This window comes from Tursiops truncatus, chromosome 1 (genome assembly GCF_011762595.2).
Source record: "Tursiops truncatus isolate mTurTru1 chromosome 1, mTurTru1.mat.Y, whole genome shotgun sequence".
In the NCBI taxonomy this organism is placed as follows: domain Eukaryota; kingdom Metazoa; phylum Chordata; class Mammalia; order Artiodactyla; family Delphinidae; genus Tursiops; species Tursiops truncatus.
Window position 1 is genome coordinate 847474 of NC_047034.1, and position 17516 is coordinate 864989.

General features: G+C 60.7%; 1 protein-coding gene across 4 annotated transcripts in view; it reads right to left on the reverse strand.

Annotated features, from left to right (window-relative positions):
* The window catches only part of LGR6 (leucine rich repeat containing G protein-coupled receptor 6), a 99089-nt gene that overhangs the window by 64140 nt on the left and 17433 nt on the right, over nucleotides 1–17516 (reverse strand). For 2 of the 4 annotated variants that reach the window (XM_033843589.2, XM_033843564.2), the window contains exons 2-4: nucleotides 11180–11251; nucleotides 8836–8907; nucleotides 5362–5433 (exon numbers count right to left, since the gene is read on the reverse strand). In XM_033843589.2, the coding sequence (XP_033699480.1) occupies nucleotides 5362–5433; nucleotides 8836–8907; nucleotides 11180–11251 (216 nt within the window). Of the gene's footprint in view, nucleotides 1–5361; nucleotides 5434–8835; nucleotides 8908–11179; nucleotides 11252–14942; nucleotides 15321–17516 lie in introns of those variants that run through there. The other 2 variants (XM_033843672.2, XM_033843643.2) reach the window with 2 other exon arrangements.

Genomic DNA, 17516 nt, shown 5'->3' on the forward strand with positions numbered 1-17516 from the left:
GGCAGCTCGGGGGCTTGTCCATGGCAGACCGGGCATCGCCAGGGTCAGAGCCGCCCAGGCCTGGACCATGTCCCACCTCCCGCTGGTGCCAGGCCGTGCTGGGCAGACGCCGCCCCCCTGCCCGGCTGACTCATGGACCGCCACCCTGGCTGAGCCTCTGGTCTCCTTCTGACTCCACGCCCAGCTATCACCCTGCCACTCTCCACGGGACCCTCACCGGCCCTCTGTCCCCCTCACACCCCTGGCTGGGCTGGGTGGTGCCTCCCAAGAAGGTGCGTTGTCATCCTAACCCCCAGAACTTGTGGATGGAAGAACTGCATTTGGAAAAGAGTCTTTGCAGGTGTAACTAAGTTAGGGGTCTCAAGGTGAGATCACCTGGATCATTGGGGTGGCCCTAAAGCCAGTTACAAGTGTACTGTGAGAGACACAAGCAGAGAGGGGCCTCGTGAGGACGGGTGATGTGGCCACGAGGAACGCTGGCAGCTCACAGCCACGGGAGGAGGCTCTGAGGAGGACCCGCCCTGCTGACACCTTCGTCTTGGCCTGCGGCCTCCAGACCGTGCAAGCGTCCGAGTCTGCTATTTGAGGCCGCCCAGGGGGGCTGGGGGGTCCTTTCGTCCATAACTGGCTCTTACTCTTCTACGGGCATCAGAATCCACTGGGGTGGGGGGCTCGTGGAAACGCGATTGCGGGCCGCACCTTCAGAGGTTCTGATTCAGCAGGTGCGGGTGGGGCCTGGGAGGCCACGTCTGACAGGTTCCCAGGAGACGCTGGCGCCGGTGCCCAGGGCCCCCGCCCGGAGAACCACTGCTTGACACGGTCCCTCCAGGCGGTGTGAGCCATTCTCTGCCTGGGCCCCTGCCCCGAAGACACCGTCCTTGGCCCCGTGATGCCCTCCTCCTTCCCCCGGCGCTCAGAGGTCTGAGAAAACGCTTCCCCGAGGGACACCCTCCCATGCACAGCCGGTTCCGCCTCTACCCCAGTGGGAAGCTGCAGCCAGGCTCCCCCAAGCGCTGTCGGTCAGTGGGCTGTAGTGCACAGGCTGCTCCTCGCATGGCTGGGTCGGAAGCGCTGTTTCTGGCGACAGGGTACTAAGGCTCTTCACGAGTCAATGGTTATCAGGCACAAGCAGCCTCACGGCCTCTCCTGAGGAGCGTCTGGGGGTCTGACCAGCACCAGGGGTCTCTAGGGATCCACGGCGATACCAGAGTGTCAGCAGCCTGGGCTACCCTGGCAACCAACACTGTCCATGTGCCAGGGACCGAACGTCTGTGTCCCCTGAAATTCGTATGTTGAAGACCTCACCCTCTTTCATACGATGGAATTAGGAGGTGAGGCATTTGGGAGGAATTAGAGCCCTCACGAGTCAGGAGAAGGTTTCTTTCTGCCCATCTCTGCTCCCCCAACGCGAGGGCACCGTCTGCAGCTCGGAAGAGGCCCTCGCTCACCAGAGCTCCACCACGGCCCCGATCGCAGCCTGCCAGCCTCCAGCTGCTAGAAATAAACAACTCCTGAGCCACCCACCTACGGCACTCTGTTACATCGGCCCAACCGGCCCCACCCAACCCCGGAATCCCAGGGTGCAGACACACGCAGGCCAAACCAGCGTCCGTGGGCATCCTCCAGCGGGGCGTACGCTGCAAGGCCAGCCCTGGGAGGAGATGCACTGGAGACACCATGGTCCCAGAGCCCCCGACGGCCCAGTGCCCAGGGCTCATCGTCTGCCCACTCAGTGCCCTCAGCATGGCCCTGGGGGGTGGCTGAGTGTCACGGTATGTGCGTGGACCCTGGGCCAGGCTGCCTGAGCTTTGACCCCGGCTCTGCTACGTGCTGTCTGTGTCCCTTCCACCGAGTCCCTGCACCAGCTGTGCCTCAGTTTGCTCATCTGTGACATGGGGTGACGAGGTTAGCGGTCTAACCATCCCACAGAGCCCCAAGGTGAAGTGAGGCGTGAGTACCAGCGGCTCACACACGGAAGGGGCCATAAGTGCTGGTCATCACTGGTCTGGGGAAAGCTGTGCCTCAGAGGAGGGTCAGAGATACGGAACAAGGGGGATCTGCTCAGAAGCCCCCCAGGAAGACCCGCGATCCCTGTCCTCCAAGAGCCTGTGCGCTGGGTGGCATGGCTGGGCCACTTTCCTCCTCGCCCCACAGGCAGAAGACGCGCGTGTTTGCAGAGGGACCACCCACTGTGCCAGCCCCCAGAGACCAAGCGTGCAGCCGTCACAGGTGACTCGGGCACGGGCACCCCTCCCCCTCCCTCCCCCAGCACAGGCCCCGGTGTGTCTCAGACGGGGCTGCGCTGCTTCTGACGGGGGTCTCGGGCTAGAGTCCGCACCGCCCTGGACGCGTTTCCCCGGCTCGGCAGAGAGCGGCGGTGTCACGGGGCTGCCCTTGTGGTGACGTGCTCCTCCCAGCGTGTCCAGGATGGGACTGTTTTCTGTTTTCTCCCCTAATTTAATCCTGCCACTGGGCCTTTCTGATTCCTCTCAGGCCCCACCCGGACCAGGCCTGAGGTCTTTCTGGGCTGTTTCTCTGCTCTTCCATGGACTCCCCTGCCACCCCCGGCCCTGCCTCACCCCCACCCAGTTTCTCTTTTCCCCCAGGCTCCTGTGGCTGCCGTGGTTTCTCTGGGCCGTGGCTCTAGCCTGGCGTGACACGTCCGGCACAGCCACCCTCGCCCTCCCACAGCGGTCGGGGAGGAAGCAAGTGTATGCAGGGGCCGGGGGGGTGATGGGGGGGCCAAAGAGCCTGGGTGCTACATCGGGCTGCGTGCCTGGGCCCATCCCCTGACCGCTCCCCACACCCAAACCCGCTTCCTGTCCTGTGCACCACGGGACAGAACCTCCATGGACATTCCAGGAATGTCCGTGGGAGTTTGTCCAGGGGAGGCGAGGAACAGCCTTCCCTGGGGACCTGGGTCCCGGGGGCCTGGCTGCCGTGGACCTGCCGCCCCAGGTGCCAGCTCTGACCGCGGGAGGCCCTGAGCCGGTCGGAGCCTCTGTTCCCTCATCTGATGACAGAGACGGCCACTGTCACAGGGGCGCGTGAGGATGGAACCGGATCACGTGGGTGTGACGCCGCACGTGGTGCCGGCACGCAGGGCACTCGACGGAGGCCATTCCCCCCGCTCCGCTCAGCCCGGCAGTCTGGGCCTGCTACTCCTGACCCCTCCTGGAGGGAGGGGCCTGAGTCAGCTGGACAGCGTGTCACTTTGATGTAACACCCACCAAACAGAAGCTTCAGGTAGGGGGACGCCCCCCTTCTCCCAGCACATGCACACACACGTGCGCGCACACACACACAGGCACATGCACACTCTGATGTCCTGCAGGCAGAGTGACCCGCGCTCCAACTTATCCCAGATGCCTGGTCACCCCACCAGGTACCAGGCAGGTACCACAAACCCAACATGTCCAAAGGGGCCTCGGCGTCCCCCTTGCCCTGTGCCCTCCCTGGCGCATCCCCTGGGATTCACGACTCACCACTCGTTCAACACGTTCTCACTAAGTCCCCACCGCGGGCCAGGCTGTAGCTGACCGGCCCCTCTGTCCACCCAGGTGTCCAGGCCAGAGAGCTGGCAGTCAATACGACTCTTCCTGTCCCTGGCCGCCCGCGTCCGGTCAACACCACCATCCCCAGGAGTGACAGTGGTAGCAGTAGCTCCTTTCTGTCCTATCGAGGGACACAGACCCTTTCACCACCTCCCTTTTACTGAAAAACGAGAAGCACACAGGCCAGGCCACTGCAGGCCTTACAGGGAGTGAATGGAGGAGCTGAGATTTGAACCCAGGCAGTCTGAGCCCAGAGCCCTGACAACCAGGCTTCTTGATATTCCCAGAGCCAGTCCGCTGCTCCTTTAGCCACTGCCCCCGCCTTTCCTCCGGCCCCGTCACGTTCCCTTGGCATAGGAGCCCGGCACCAGCTCCCCGCCTCCAGGCTGTCCTCCTTGACTGCCGCCAGGGTGATCTGCGGTGATGCAAACTCCGGCTGAAGGTCCTGTTGATGGCTCCCCAGAGCCCTGAGCATGAAGCCGGGATCCTGGGCAAGGTCCTCCTCATCTCTCGTGGATTCTGGATCTCGTTCGCTCCTGCCCTTCCACCAGCCCCCAGCCCCCCCACAGCCAGCCAAGCTTGCCCCCGTGCACACTCTCCACGGCCCACTCAGCTCCTTCTTCTCTCCCAGTCTCTGCACGTGCTGTTCCCTCTGTCTGGAATGTCCTTTCCTGCCCCTTCACCCGCTTGACACTTACTAATCCTTCAAGAGGCAAAAAACTCGGCTTTTGCCTCCGCAGCAAAGCCTCAAAAACGTGTGAAATGAACGGGCGGGAAACAAGCTAAATGAACTACATAACAGCTGTATCCCGCACGGCACAGCTGCCCCAGGTCCTCCCCACATCCGCTGCGTACTTGCTCTTCGTGAAACCCCCTGAGGTGTCGGGGGCGGGGGGGGGCAACCGCCCCCCATGGGGAGGCGGGCAGCTGGGCACAGAGACGGTCAGAGACCAGCGGTTCAGACCAGAGCCAGCCGGCCCGCCGCCAGCGGTGTCTTCACAGGACTGCAAGAGGCAACGCCCTCTCGGCGGCCTCAGACCCGGGGGGCCCTGGGCCTGTGTCCCCATCCCCACCCTGACCCCCCGGGCAGCAGGGGGCACGGCCACGGAGGGAGCTGGCCGTCTAGTCTCCCGGCCGCAGGGCCTCCGTGTCTCAGAAAGTGCAGGAAGTGCCTGTGTGGCCCAAGCGTGTAAAAGACAAGACCCTCAGAGTCCCCAAGCACGCAGAAGACACAAGTCACAGGGAAAACATTAACGTCTAAGTAAGTGTGGAGACGTCCAGTGGAAGTCTTTTCCCCCGTGGAAACCTCTTTGATGCTCTGGACGACATCCCTTCTGGACGCCCCTAGTGGACAGGACAGGAACTGCAGCGTTCCATGGAGGGCTGGACGGGTCACGGGGGCCAGTGAGTCTGGGACGCGGGGAGACGTCTGTCTGAGTTCGAACGCTCCCCCGCTACCAAAGCCCCAGGGTCAGAGCAGGTGAGCTCCTTCCTGACAAGACAGACCCTTCCTGACGCTTCTTTAGGGCAGCAATCTCCAATGCCCACCCAGACTCCACGGCAGAAGGCCAGACATCCCAGGACGGCGGCCCCGGGGGCCCCACCCAGGGAGGTCCCATCCCCACAGTCCTCCACAGGATCTGGGTGCCTTCCTGCCCCGAGATACACACGCACTCGTACACATGACATATGACGATGAGAGCCCCCTGAAGAAACAAAAGCCAGGAGCGCACTGTCGGGACGGGGGGTGGGGGGTGCAGGGAGGAAGGGGTGCCCAGGCCCGCCCCCAGCCCCACCTCCGACTCACAGAGACTGCAGGCTCTGCAGTTCCCACAGCGCCTCGGCGGGGATCCCTCCCAGCAGGTTGTTCTGCAGCATCCTGTGAGGGGAAGAGGCGGCTTGAAGGACTCCCACCTGCCCGCCTGCCTGCCCGCCACGCTGGAGCCCAGCCTCAGAGCCCAGAGTCCTGTCCCACCCCTCCCTGGCTGGAGGTCCAGGGCGCTGTGCACGGGGCTGGGAGAGTGCCCTAGAGGGACTTTGGGGAAAAGGCCGGGGAGCGGAACGCGGGATCCTCTGGCCGTCTGCTCTGGAAGGACGTGGGCAAATGCACGATTTCCTCCCCAGGCCTCAGTTTCTCCGTCTGCAGCCGAGAGGCCGGGTTTTCTTCGGGGAAGGGGAGGATGCGCAGGGCCCAGGCAAGTCTGTCCTTGTGGTGTGTGTGTCTATAGAGACAACTTGAGGCCCCCAGATCGGAGTGTCAGCACCATCTGGTGACGCCATGACAAATGACCCCACAAAAGCAGGGACATGCCAGCCGGGGGCACGATCCGCTAGGGAGGCTGCCCTCCTGGACCCACGGGGCAGTGAGTCAGAGAGCGAGAAGGGGAGAAACTGGGGTCTGGGGCCTCCAGGTGGCACTGCTGACCCCAGCGAACCCTGGCCACCAGAGCTGTGCTCAGAAAATTGTGAGGAGGCCACTCCAGGGCCTCGGGGAGTCCCTGAAGCCTCAGGGCCCTGGGCAAGGGTCCTGCTCGCCCGGCCCTAAGGGAGGACCTGGGTGGCCGCTGCCACTGGAACGTCCTTCCCTGCTGGCCTCTGGAGAGGAGGGGGGGCACGTGGGGCGGGCCCTCCAGGGGGTCAGGGAAGAGCCGGGGGCAGGAAAGAAGGAAGTTGCCCCACCCTGACCCGCACACCCGTCGGGCCCTCCTGGGCCACGTACAGCCCCAGGAACAGCACCTATTGCAGGATAGGCTGCTCTGGAACTGGGAGGGACCTCCAGGGAGACCTACTGTGTGCCAGGCATGCCGTCCACCCTCCCTCTAGGCATTACCCCATGCAGGAGCTCTGGCCACATCTGCCCCTCACCTGCCCCGACGGGCACAGGGCAGGTGCCCTCAGAGGTCCAGGCATCTCTCTACACACCTGGGTCAGAAAGAACTGTGGCTTCCCTGAGGACAGCTCTGGTGGGGGGGCGAGTGGGGGCAGTGTGTCTGGGCTCTCAGCCTCAGGACTCTGCAGGACAGGGATCCCCACCTACGGTCACGGGAAAAGGCACGGGGCAGGGGCTGACCCTCTTGACCCAAGCCTGGCCAGAGGCTTGGAGAACCAGCGCAGGAAGTCAGGGACCCTAGGAGTAAGACTTCCAGGTCAGGTGTGGGGCTGGGCGGGAGGGACAGGGGAGGGGTTCTGCCACAGCCGCTCAGAAAGGATCAGAGAGGGAACCCCCTTTTTTGGTCCTTTGCCTCCGGAAGGGCAAGGGGGAGGCAGAGTGCCCTGCAGGGACAGCCGGGCCTCACCCACCAGAAGAAGATGAAGTTCAGATAGGGGCCCCTGGAGCAGCTAAAGTGACCGCCTCCCAGCACAAAAAGAGGTTATCGTGCTGACAGCGGGCTTTACTGCTCTATTTTTCTCGCAGGTCTGAAAACAAGTAGGGAAGGCACTGCAGAAGGAGAAACCGTGGCGGACGCCAGGAGGTTCTTCTTGCCCAGATGCAAGTGGAATCCCTGCTGTGAAGACGCTGAGTAGGCGGGCACCATCCCCCGAGACCACCCACCCATCCCTGAAGCAGAGAAGCGGACACGAAGGCTTTGGGGAACTGGGGTGTCCTCGGGGGGGCAGTTGGGGGTCAGTGGCGATGGGAATGGACTGCCTGGCTGCCCTCCTCTCCAGCCGCAGCCTCTCCTGCCGCCCGACCCGCTAGGCCGCACGGTGTCCAGGGGGCGGGGCTGCGGCTTCCGGGAGGCTTTGATTAATTGCCTGACGCAGGCGAAGAAGAAAGAGGCTCGACCCTAAGCTGGGGGCTTAGGAACGGGACGCAAGTCTCACATCTTCTGAAAGCCCAGCAGACAGATCCCCCGCTCACCAACCCGGCTGCAGGTCTGGGCCTGCCGCGGGGCACGGATATGCCACCACGCAGGCCGCCTGGGCCACGTCTGGCTCCGGGGCCCTCCCCACCCTCGGGGAAGCGATGCTGGTGGGAGCGGGACAGACAGACCGAGAGAAGAGGCAGGAAGCACTGAGGGCCGGCAGGATGGGAGAGCAGGGTCTGCAGCAGAGCGGAAGGAGGAGGGACAGGGGACAGAGGAAGAGCGCCCAAGGGCAGAGAGGGAGTAGGGCAGCACGAGAGGCCAGAGCCCTGGAGCCAGAGGCCAGCAGTGCCGGAGTCAGACAACGTGGAGAAAGGAGAACGCTTGGAGGTGGTCTGGGGGCTGCTGACAGGCTGGAAGCCTGAAGCTCACGGGCCAAGTGGGCAGGGCCACCGCCAGCCCATTGACAACTTGGAGCAAATTAGAAAGATACTCCTTTCTAGATGGAAGTAGCCCCAAGGCTGGCACAGGGCTAGATTTCAGCCCCTTCTCACCCCTCAGGCGATGGTCTTGTGCAGTGAACAACCCGCTCAACTGTACAAAGAAGACCTGCCGGTCAAGTTGGGGCTGAGGGGGCAGGAGAGCGTGGGAGTGGCTCACCATTTTAGGGGAATTTCAGATGCTCCAGGATCAGCCCCCAGGCTCCTCCTCTTCTTCCCAAGCCAGTCCCTGTGGTGACGAGCCCTCCCGAGGAGCCTCTCTGATCCACCCTCAGACCCCCCGCATCCCCTTCTCCCACCTCCTTTCACCCACACTCATCACAAGAGCAGGAGTGGGGCCCGGGGAGGACAGTCGCAGTTGCGACAAGGTGAGCTGTGGACTGGGGTTGGGGAGAGGGTGCCGTAGCGTCCCCTTTTGTCCAATGGGCTGTGGGCTCAATGGAAGAGAATAACACGAGGTCCTTTTCATTTCTCACTTTCCTTTTGCTTCAGGGACAGAGACGCCTAGGAACTGGAGAACGGGACATGTTTGCAGAGAGAATGGGACCCAGTGCTGTAGCCAGAGACCAAGGCTGGGGCTCGAGAGGAAGGAGGTCCAGAGGAAAACAGCGGAGATTCCTCCTCTCCAGAAACTGTCCTAACCGCCCAGCCTGAGAGTTCCGGGGGGACACGTGGGTCTGAATCTGACCTTGACCCTCAAAGACCTGTGCTAACGGGCACTATTCACGTCACAGAAAGGAGAGGAGGTCACTTCCCTACATGTGGCCTAAGCATCAGGTGCTGTTATATGTTTGTTTACAAATCACAGAGTTTGTTACAGACAGGGCGAGAGCAAAGACATGGACATCATTAAAATGAAAAGTGAAGATAAGGAAATGAGCAGGCCAGTGGCAAACCAAGACACAGGTTAGAAAGCTTCCATCTGCCCAGAGTTCTCCAGGCTGCACCTCCATGTAAAGTGGGACTTAGACTTACAGGATTTTCAGGCTGTGGAGACCAGAGAACGCCTGTCCCGGGATGTGCGAGAGGCGGTTTCCAGAGAGACGCCTGCAAGTCAGAGAGAAGGGCCGGTGGGTGATGCTGGCAGGGAGCCAGGCAGGGTGGTGGCCCTGGGTCAGCATCCTGGGACGTGGGAGGGAGGCTGCTGGTGTAACTGCACTGCCAACGGCACCATGACCCTGCAGGGGGCCCACTAGGACCCCCAGCCTTCAGAGGAGGAAACCGAGGCTCGGGTCACAGAGGGTGCCTGGTGTCTCCCTGGACCTGATTACCACTAGGCCCACGTCCACCACGTCCATCCACAGCGCTGACCTGCTTACCCACCATCCCCCTACGTTGTCTCCCGTCACCAGTGGAGTTAGATCAGACGGGTGTGTCTGGGTCTCCCTGTGCCCTCAACTACACAGACAACCCCACTAGTCCAGGGGGCAGGGAACAGGGTGTTGCAATTAGTCTAACCCTGCGGTCTAATTAAGCGCTTCCACGTTTGTCATGCGTGACCCTCAACTCTGAAAGGAGCGAACAGGAAGGAATACGCTGACGCTGACGGGCGTCCTCAGTGCTCAGCCTGGCGGAGCAGTCTGCTGAGGGCGGGGCAGAGTCTGCTGAGGGCGGGGCAGAGTCTGCTGAGGGCGGGGCAGGGTCTGCTGAGGGCGGAGCAGAGGCTCTCAGGCATCACTGGGCGCATCAGTTCTCACTGAGAGGCCTGCCAACTGCCGATGCGGAAATCGTGCTGACACAGCTCAGAAGCTATTTTAAAAAATATATCTCTACTAGGGGACTTGCCTGGCAGTCAGGTGATTAGTACTCTGTGCTTCCACTGCAGGGGCCGCAGGTTCGATCCCTGGTCGGGGAACTAAGATCCCTCATGCAGCATGGTACGGCCAATAAACACACACACACACGCACGCACACACACACACACACACACACACACACTGAGTCTTGTTATTTGACATGTGTTGTTAAAAAAAAAACACATGGAAAGGCATCGTGACCTTTGGGGTAACTAGCTTGGGTACTCTAGGTGGGCGTCTTGCCTCTGAAACAGGCCCAGCCCCTCAGGGAGTGGGGCATGGAGGGCCGGCAGCCCACACGGCTCAGGCTGTGCCCGGATCGCCAGCCCGGCTCCTAGGCCTTTGCCCTGCTTTTCATTCCCACCAAGCTGGGCCCCGCCACCTTGACGGCCCCTCTGCTGCCTCTCACTCTGTCCCTTCCTTTGAGAACAGCCTTCAAATACCTCCTTGGAAGGTGTCCCCACCCACCCTGCCCACTCGCTGACGTGGCGAGCCCAGGTGCCCACACCAGGCGCCCTCTCGTCTGCTCCGGGCAGACCGAGTGCACCCTTGGGGGGCCGTGCCTAGGGCCAGGGTGAGGAGGGCTGTGCAGGAGTGGGTCAGGGCCAGGAGCCCCCAGTCTGAGAGTTTAAGCAAAGCTGGTAGAGCCCCGGGATCAGTGGTGACGCCCAGACAAGAACCAGCAGGCTGGGGGTCGGGTGAGGAGGGGGGCAGGGCTGGGAGCAGGTGTCCTGGCTGCCTGCAGGGGACAGCGGGCACTCTGGCCAAGGAGATGACTCTCTCACGTGAGGCCAGCCTGCAGGGCTCCAGGCCGTGGGGAAGGATCAACCAGGGAGGACTTCCTGAAGGAAGTGGGCCTTGTGTTGGCCCTGACGGAATGGAGAGAGAGATGGTGGGCCTGCCGGCTGGAGGGGCAACCTGCTCAGATGCAGGAGGGCTCCAGGGATGGGCAGCGGGACAGGCCTCCCTGGAGCAAAGCTGGCCGGGGGGGCTTGGGCCAGGTAAGGGAGGGTCCTCGAAGCAGCTCCTTTGGATCGTGGGGAGCCGGAGAAGGCCGTGGAGCTGGTGAGAGGCACCCTGAGGTGGGCAGAGTGTGTCAGAGAGGAGGTAGGTGATCTGTCCTTAGGGGCTGCGGCCGGCTCAGGGGAGGGGACATCAGGGCAGCAGCAACAGCAGGGATAGGTACGGGGGACCTTCAGAGGAAGAACCACCAGGACCTGGGGAGCAGCCGGCGGCCGGACACAGGGGGCAAGGGCAGGTCAAGGACGACCCCAGGGAGAGAAGCAGCGTTGACAGAAAGCCGGTCGGCTTCAGCTGGGGAGAGGCTGGATGTGCGAGCTCCTCTGTCCCCACCGCCCCCCTCGGGCCCACACCTGGGCAGGTGGGGCTGACCCCGCTCAGAACAGCTCCCCAAGGCCATTTCCACTGGCTCCACCCGTCCCCCTGGGGACCCCCGGTTCCCTGTGTCAGAGGTCACAGTGCCCGCCTCCAGCCCCCCACCCCCCCCCCCCCCATCTACTCACAACTCCTCCAGGAAGCGCAGGTTGAGGAAGAGGCCAGGCCGGAGCTCCGTGAGGTTGTTCATGCTCAGGTCTCTGCGGGAGAGAAGGCAGCGGGCAGGCTGTGAGCTGCGTCCTCCCCGGGCCGTGCTCCCCGTGGCTCCCCCTGCGCCTCCCTCCTCCCCCCTCCCTCCACGGGACGGGCTGTGACGAGGGCCACAGAGGAAGCCGGCCCCGTCGGGGACAGGCCAGAGAAAACTTCAGAGGATGTCAGAGCAGGACAGGGCCAATCAGCACGCAGGATCCCTCACGGACGTTCTACCCGAGACCACCGCCATCCCGCGGGCTCCTGGAATCAGCCCCAGACTCACCAGGGGTTGCCTTGTACTCAGTCCCTGAGCCCGCGGGATTCCACAGCCCTCTGAGGCCTGTAGTCTCTCCCCTGTTGTCTCTCCCAGAACCCCACCAGGCTCCTCCTACTTTTCTCCAACCAGAGGGCCTGGCCCCTGGTACAGCCCTGAGGAGTCCCACCTTAGCCCAGTCTCGCCTTCCCACATTATCTGAGAGACGCTGAGGGTGGTTTCTGTGTCACTGCCCTCCAAGATACCCTGCACACAAAGGAATCACAATACTGTGACTGTGTAACAGCCGGCGTTTACTGGAGGCCCACTTTGTGTCAGGCACAGGCTAACCTTTATCCAAATACAGTAAGTCCGCTACACACGAACCTTCGAAGATGTGAACGTGCGTTCGCATGTCCAGTCACGTAAGTTAGTTCACGCGTCTGGCGTACATTGTCACGTGTGTGCATCCTCTGTAAGTGGTTGCGCTTTTGTGTACTTTGCAGTACTGTATAGAGTACAGTAGTACAGTACCTTTATTTCAAGCCCAGGATGTCTGAAAGCAAGCATAAAAGCAGCGGTGATGTAGCTGGGACTGCTAAGAAGCGGCAAGCAATAATGATGGAAACAGAAGTGAAAGTAACTGAGAGAGTGGAGCGAGGCAAAAAGATGTTAGACATCGCTCATTCTCATAACATGACTCATTCTATCGTTGTCACGAATCTAAAGAACAAGGACAAGATCGTGGAACATGTGGAGTCTGCTGTGCCGACGATGTTGACAAAATACTGAAGAAGCATGGAAAAGTGATGGAGGAGAGGGAGAAACTTCTCAGTGTGCAGATGCAGGATCAACGTCAGCGCTGAGTCCTGCTCAGCTTAATGCTGATTCAAGAGAAAGCTAAAAGCCTTCATGAAGACCTGAAGAAGAAACACGGCAAAGAATCAGAGGGCAAACCTTTTAATGCCAGCCATGGCTGGTTTCATCGGTTCAAGGCTAGAGCCAACCTTCACAACGTAGAAGTAAGTGGAGAGGCAGCAAGTGCAGATAGGGTAGCTGTCCGGGAACTGCATGAAACACTTTGAGAAATTATTGATGATGGTGTGTATTTACCCAGCCAGGATTTTAATGTGGATGAGACACAACTGTACTGGAAGAGGATGCCGGACCGAAGTTACATCAGTAAGGAGGAAACGTTGATGCCGGGCTGTAAAGCAGCAAAGGACAGGCTAACTGTTGTTTGGTGGCAACGCTTCCGGTGAACTGAAGCTGAAGCCTCTTAGTTTATCACTCAGAGAACCCGAGAACCCTTAAACACAAAGCCAAGGGCTCTCTTCCTGTTGCGTGGAAGCATAACCCCAAATCCTGGATTACACAGGCCATTTCCCAGGACTGATTTTTCCACCAGTTTATCCCAGATGTAGAGAAATACTGCTTGGAGAAGCACGTCCCAACAAAACATTCTTTTGCTGCTCGACAATGCTCTGGGCCACTGCCCATCCATGGATGACTTTCATCCCAACGTCAAAGTAGTGCATCTGCCACCGAATACTACGTTGCTCATCCAACCTATGGACCAGGAAGTTAGAGCGACTTGCAAGAAATATTATTTACGTCACACTTTCTGTCAGGCAGTAAAGGTAACTGACAAATCAGGAACAACCTAGGGACAACTTTGGAAGGACTATAACATCTACAAGACCATAAAAACATTGACTTTGCATGGTGTGAGGGTATGGCGGTCACCATGAATGGGGTTTGGAAGAACCCTTGCCCACAGTTTGTTCATGATTTTTGTGGATTTGAGAAGGTAGATCAGAAGTCCGAAGAGGTCTTCAGCAACGTAGTGACCCTCAGCGAGAAGCTGGAGCTAGATCTGCAAGAGGACGACTTCACTGAACTCCTTGCTGTGCAACATGAGGAGCTTACTAATGAAGACGTGATGGAATTGGAGGCCCAGAGAAAGGATGAAGAGGGACAGGAGGAAGAAGAAGTAACTGAGGAACTGGAGAGATTCACGACGCAGAAAATGGCAGGGGGTTTTCTTTATTCGAGGAGGCACTGTTAGTTTATGAGGCACAGGACCTGAACCTAGAATGGTACCCAAAGGTGGCAGCAGCCATTCAGAATGCAATCCAGTGCTACCTTGTCATCTGTGATGAGAAAAAAAGAGCTACTACCCAGACATCACTGGATCGTTTTTTCAAGAGGGTGGAAAGAATTGAATCCAGCAAGGAGCCAGCACCTGTGCCACCAACGTCAGGCGTGAGTGAAATGGCAGCTTGCCCTCCGTCTCCTGTTGCTGATGTTGCTTCAGCTCTACCATCTCCCACCTCCTCTCCCTCCTCCAGTCAGTAACTGTTCCTGCCTGTTCCCTCGATGCCAGCCTCTGTATACCAGCTGTTGTACTGTAATATTGTCCTTTTCAAGGTACTATACTGTAAGATTAAAAATGTCTTCTTTATTTTTTGTGTTTGGTTTTTATGTATTGTTTGTGTGTAAAGTGTTATAAACCTACTACAGTACAGTACTCTATAGCCAGTGTGTAAGTCGGGTACCTAGACTAACTTTGTTGGACTTACAGACAAATAGGATTTACAGACGCGCTCTCCGAACTGAACTCGTTCGTGTGGAGGGGACTTACTCTAATCCCAGTTAATTCTCACAACAACCCCAAGGTAGATTCCAATGTTACCTCCACTTTACACTCAAGAAAGCAAAGAGGAAAATGCTGAACATTTCTAATTTGAGTAAGATTAAATCTATTTTCAAGGGGGAAAAAAAAAAAAGAAAGAAAGCAAGCAAAGAGGAAAAGCGCGCTGAGGCCAACTCTCTCCTTGGTTTACCTGCCAGACCTCGGGCTCTTTCTTAATCACTATGACCCTTGGTTTCTTCATCCATAAAAATGGTTGAACACCACCAAACTCCTAGGGCCCTCGTAAGGATTAAATGAGCCAGGGCTTACAGACTGCCTAACAGGGCACACACATCAGTCCTGTCCCTCGGTGACCTGTGGGCAAGCGTCCCAGCCCAGCAGGCCTGGAGCAGGCAGAAGGCGTGACCTTAGCCTGCTGGTCCTGCCCTGCCCCAGCGTTTTCCTCCCAGTCTGCGCCGGGGAGCAGTGACGCTCGGGCTGCACGTGTGCGGCTCATACACTTGGGATCCCTCCCGTCTCAGACTCCTAACAGCTGCTTCTCACCTCTGCCAACTCCCCCCAGCCTGAGGGCACAGGGTGGACCCAGACCGGCCCACCGTGTGGCCGGGCACCACCCGCGGGGCTTCCTGCAGCTCCCTCCTCCCCAGGGGTGCACGTTGCCTGCAAACCCCAGGGTCTCCATTTTCCACAAGAAACGCGTGTGACGTGTGTGCTGGAGATAGGGTGGGGGTCAGGGGTTCGGGGCCCAGCTCCAACCTATGAAAAGGCTGTTTAGGCTCCGGTGTTTTACCTCCAGTGAAGCCTGGCCTCTGGACGCTACATGCTCTGAGGAAGAAAGCCAGCGGGGGCAGGTAGAGCCGAGGAACCGGCAGGCTCCCGTCCGGCTCCACATGAGGACCGAGGGGCCGTCCCGGGCCGGGCCATTCCCGGCCTGCCCGTCCAGAAGGAGGGCCGGGCGAGCTGTGGCTGCTTGGCTGGCGGCCGCAGAGCCGCAAGCACGCTGGACGGTGGCGGGAGGGGACGGTGAGGCCACGGGAGCTCAGGCCGCAGACCCTCCTGCCCGGCCCCGGGCCCGGGCCCGATCGGCCCGGCAGGAAGGCGTGAGGATCCACAAAAGCAGGTACCTCTGAACACGTACCCCGAGCATCTCTGGACGTGTCTCCACAGGCGCTCGCGGGCATGTGACTCAGACCCCGTCACTCAGCCGTCGCCCCGGGGACTGCACCTCAGAGCCTCTGATGTGGCTCCATGCCCCCCCCCGCCCCCCCCCCGACGAGCAGCCTCATTGTTCTCCTTGGGGAGGAGGGGGCCTGCACCCCGCCCACCCGCATCCCGCCCGGGACAGCGCCCAGCCCAGCTGCAGGGCTCCGTGAGGGGCAGGAGGGGGGTCCGTCGGCACTGCAGGAAAAGGCTGGGGCTGGCACCAACGAAAGGGGGGCGGAGGAAGACGCGGAGCCGCGGAGGGAGACGCAGCGGCGGCTCCAGGCCCGGCCGCCGGCCTTGGGGACCAGGGGGCCGGCACGCGGGCCTCAGGAGGAACCTGCCCTCGGGAGCTCTGACCCGGGAGTCCGGTGAAGGTGGCGGTCCTGGGAGAGGTCACCCCGGGCGCCCAGCCGTCCTAGCCCGGACCGAGGCAGGGAGAGGGGCGCGGGCCGTGCGAACGTGTAAGCACTGCGAGTGTCAGGACTCGTGAGGCCCTGCAGCTCCTGTCTAGTGAGGCACCGGACATGCATGCGTGTCGCGGGAGGGCACGTGTGTGTGTTTGTACACGTGCAAGTTTGGGTTGTATTCATGAAAATTACAAGCATTCTCCAAGTATCCACATGTTACCAAGATAGAATCTCTCTGGGAGAAACTCACCCGGCTCGCGCCCGCAGGTGGAACTCTTTTCGGCTGTGACCTTGGGCGAGCGAGGCTCCGTCCCTGGCCGGGAGGGCGCGGGCTGCTCAGGGGGCTGTGTGGGGCCCAGCTTGTGGGTGAGCTGGACACCGAGGCCTGGCCTCAAACGCTGCCCCACCGCTGCCGCCCTTTGAGCGCTGCCAACGCGCGCGCAGGCGCGCACGCACGTACGCGGAGCGCGCGCGCGCACGCACACGGACGCGCACGCGCACACACGGACGCGCGCACGCAAGCACAGCCACACAAGTGCTCTCCGGGACGGGCTTTGTGGGTGCCTGACCTACACAGTTACACAGAGAGGCCCACTCGGAACGGCGCGCTTGCTTTAAGTCTGAACACTTCTGGACGCGAGGCACCATGTTTCATGGTGGGCACTGCCCGCTGCATCTCTCAACTCAACTGCAGGGGCGAGAGGCTGGGTTGCAGCCCCACCCCGAGGCCTCTTCCCAGCAGCCCTTGGGGCACGCAGAGGGGCTCTGTGTGCTGGGCCGGACACAGCCATGGGCAGGGAGACAGAGAGGATCAATGAGCGAGGCTGGCAGCCCGAGCACAGGAAGCGTTCTCAGAGCTCGACCCTGTGTAGCAAGTGGACCACCAAGGAAGCCAGGAGAGGCGGCGTCGCCGTGGAGACCAGGAAGATGCTGGGGAACTGAGGGGCAGAGAGCAGCAGGACCCAAACCTGGACGGGGTGGGGGGTAGTAGGAGACCCGCCCCCAGGGCCGTCTGGCTGACACCCAAGGGCCCTGGGGGATTTGTTCTGTTTGCATTTTTCCTATAAACGGGAGAAACAGCAGAAGGCAAAGCCCCTGGGTCCTGCTGGGTGGGCCTGGGAGGACTGTCCCCACCGGTTGGAAGAGACACCAGGAAGCAGGGCCCATCTCTGCAGGCAAGTAAAGAGCGGCCAGAGTGACCGGGAGATGAGCCCCTGTCCCCAGGGTGGCTGTGCCCCAAGGCCGCCTCTGTGAGGCCCTCCCAGCCCCCCCCCCCCCCCGGCCCGGCAGAGCTGAGCATCGTCCTGCGTCCTACGCGGTTTTGTTCAAGCTCTCGCGGGGCATTAGCTGGGCTCCTGCTGTGTGCCTGGTGCTGCCCTGCCTCCATCACCACCCAGCACAGCACTGATGAGCCCGTGGGCCTGGCCCTGACGCGTGACACCTCCCAGCCTCTGTCTTCGCATCTGTGAAATAGGGATCACGATGTACTTGCCTCACAGGGGTTGGAGTGAGAATTACATGAGTCATTAAACTGTACGAGTTAGTAAAATAAACTCGGGGTTCGCTCAGCATGCCTTCTTACTAATGCCCTCACCAACTGAATTATGATCAGGACACAACGCCCCATGTGGCCAGGAGCTCCCTCCAGGCAAGGACTTATCTCAGTGCCCTCTGCAGCCTCCAGGCCTGGGGGTACCTGGCACACAGGGGCTGCACTACATACCGAGTGAGTGACCACAGCCTTGCCCGGCCTC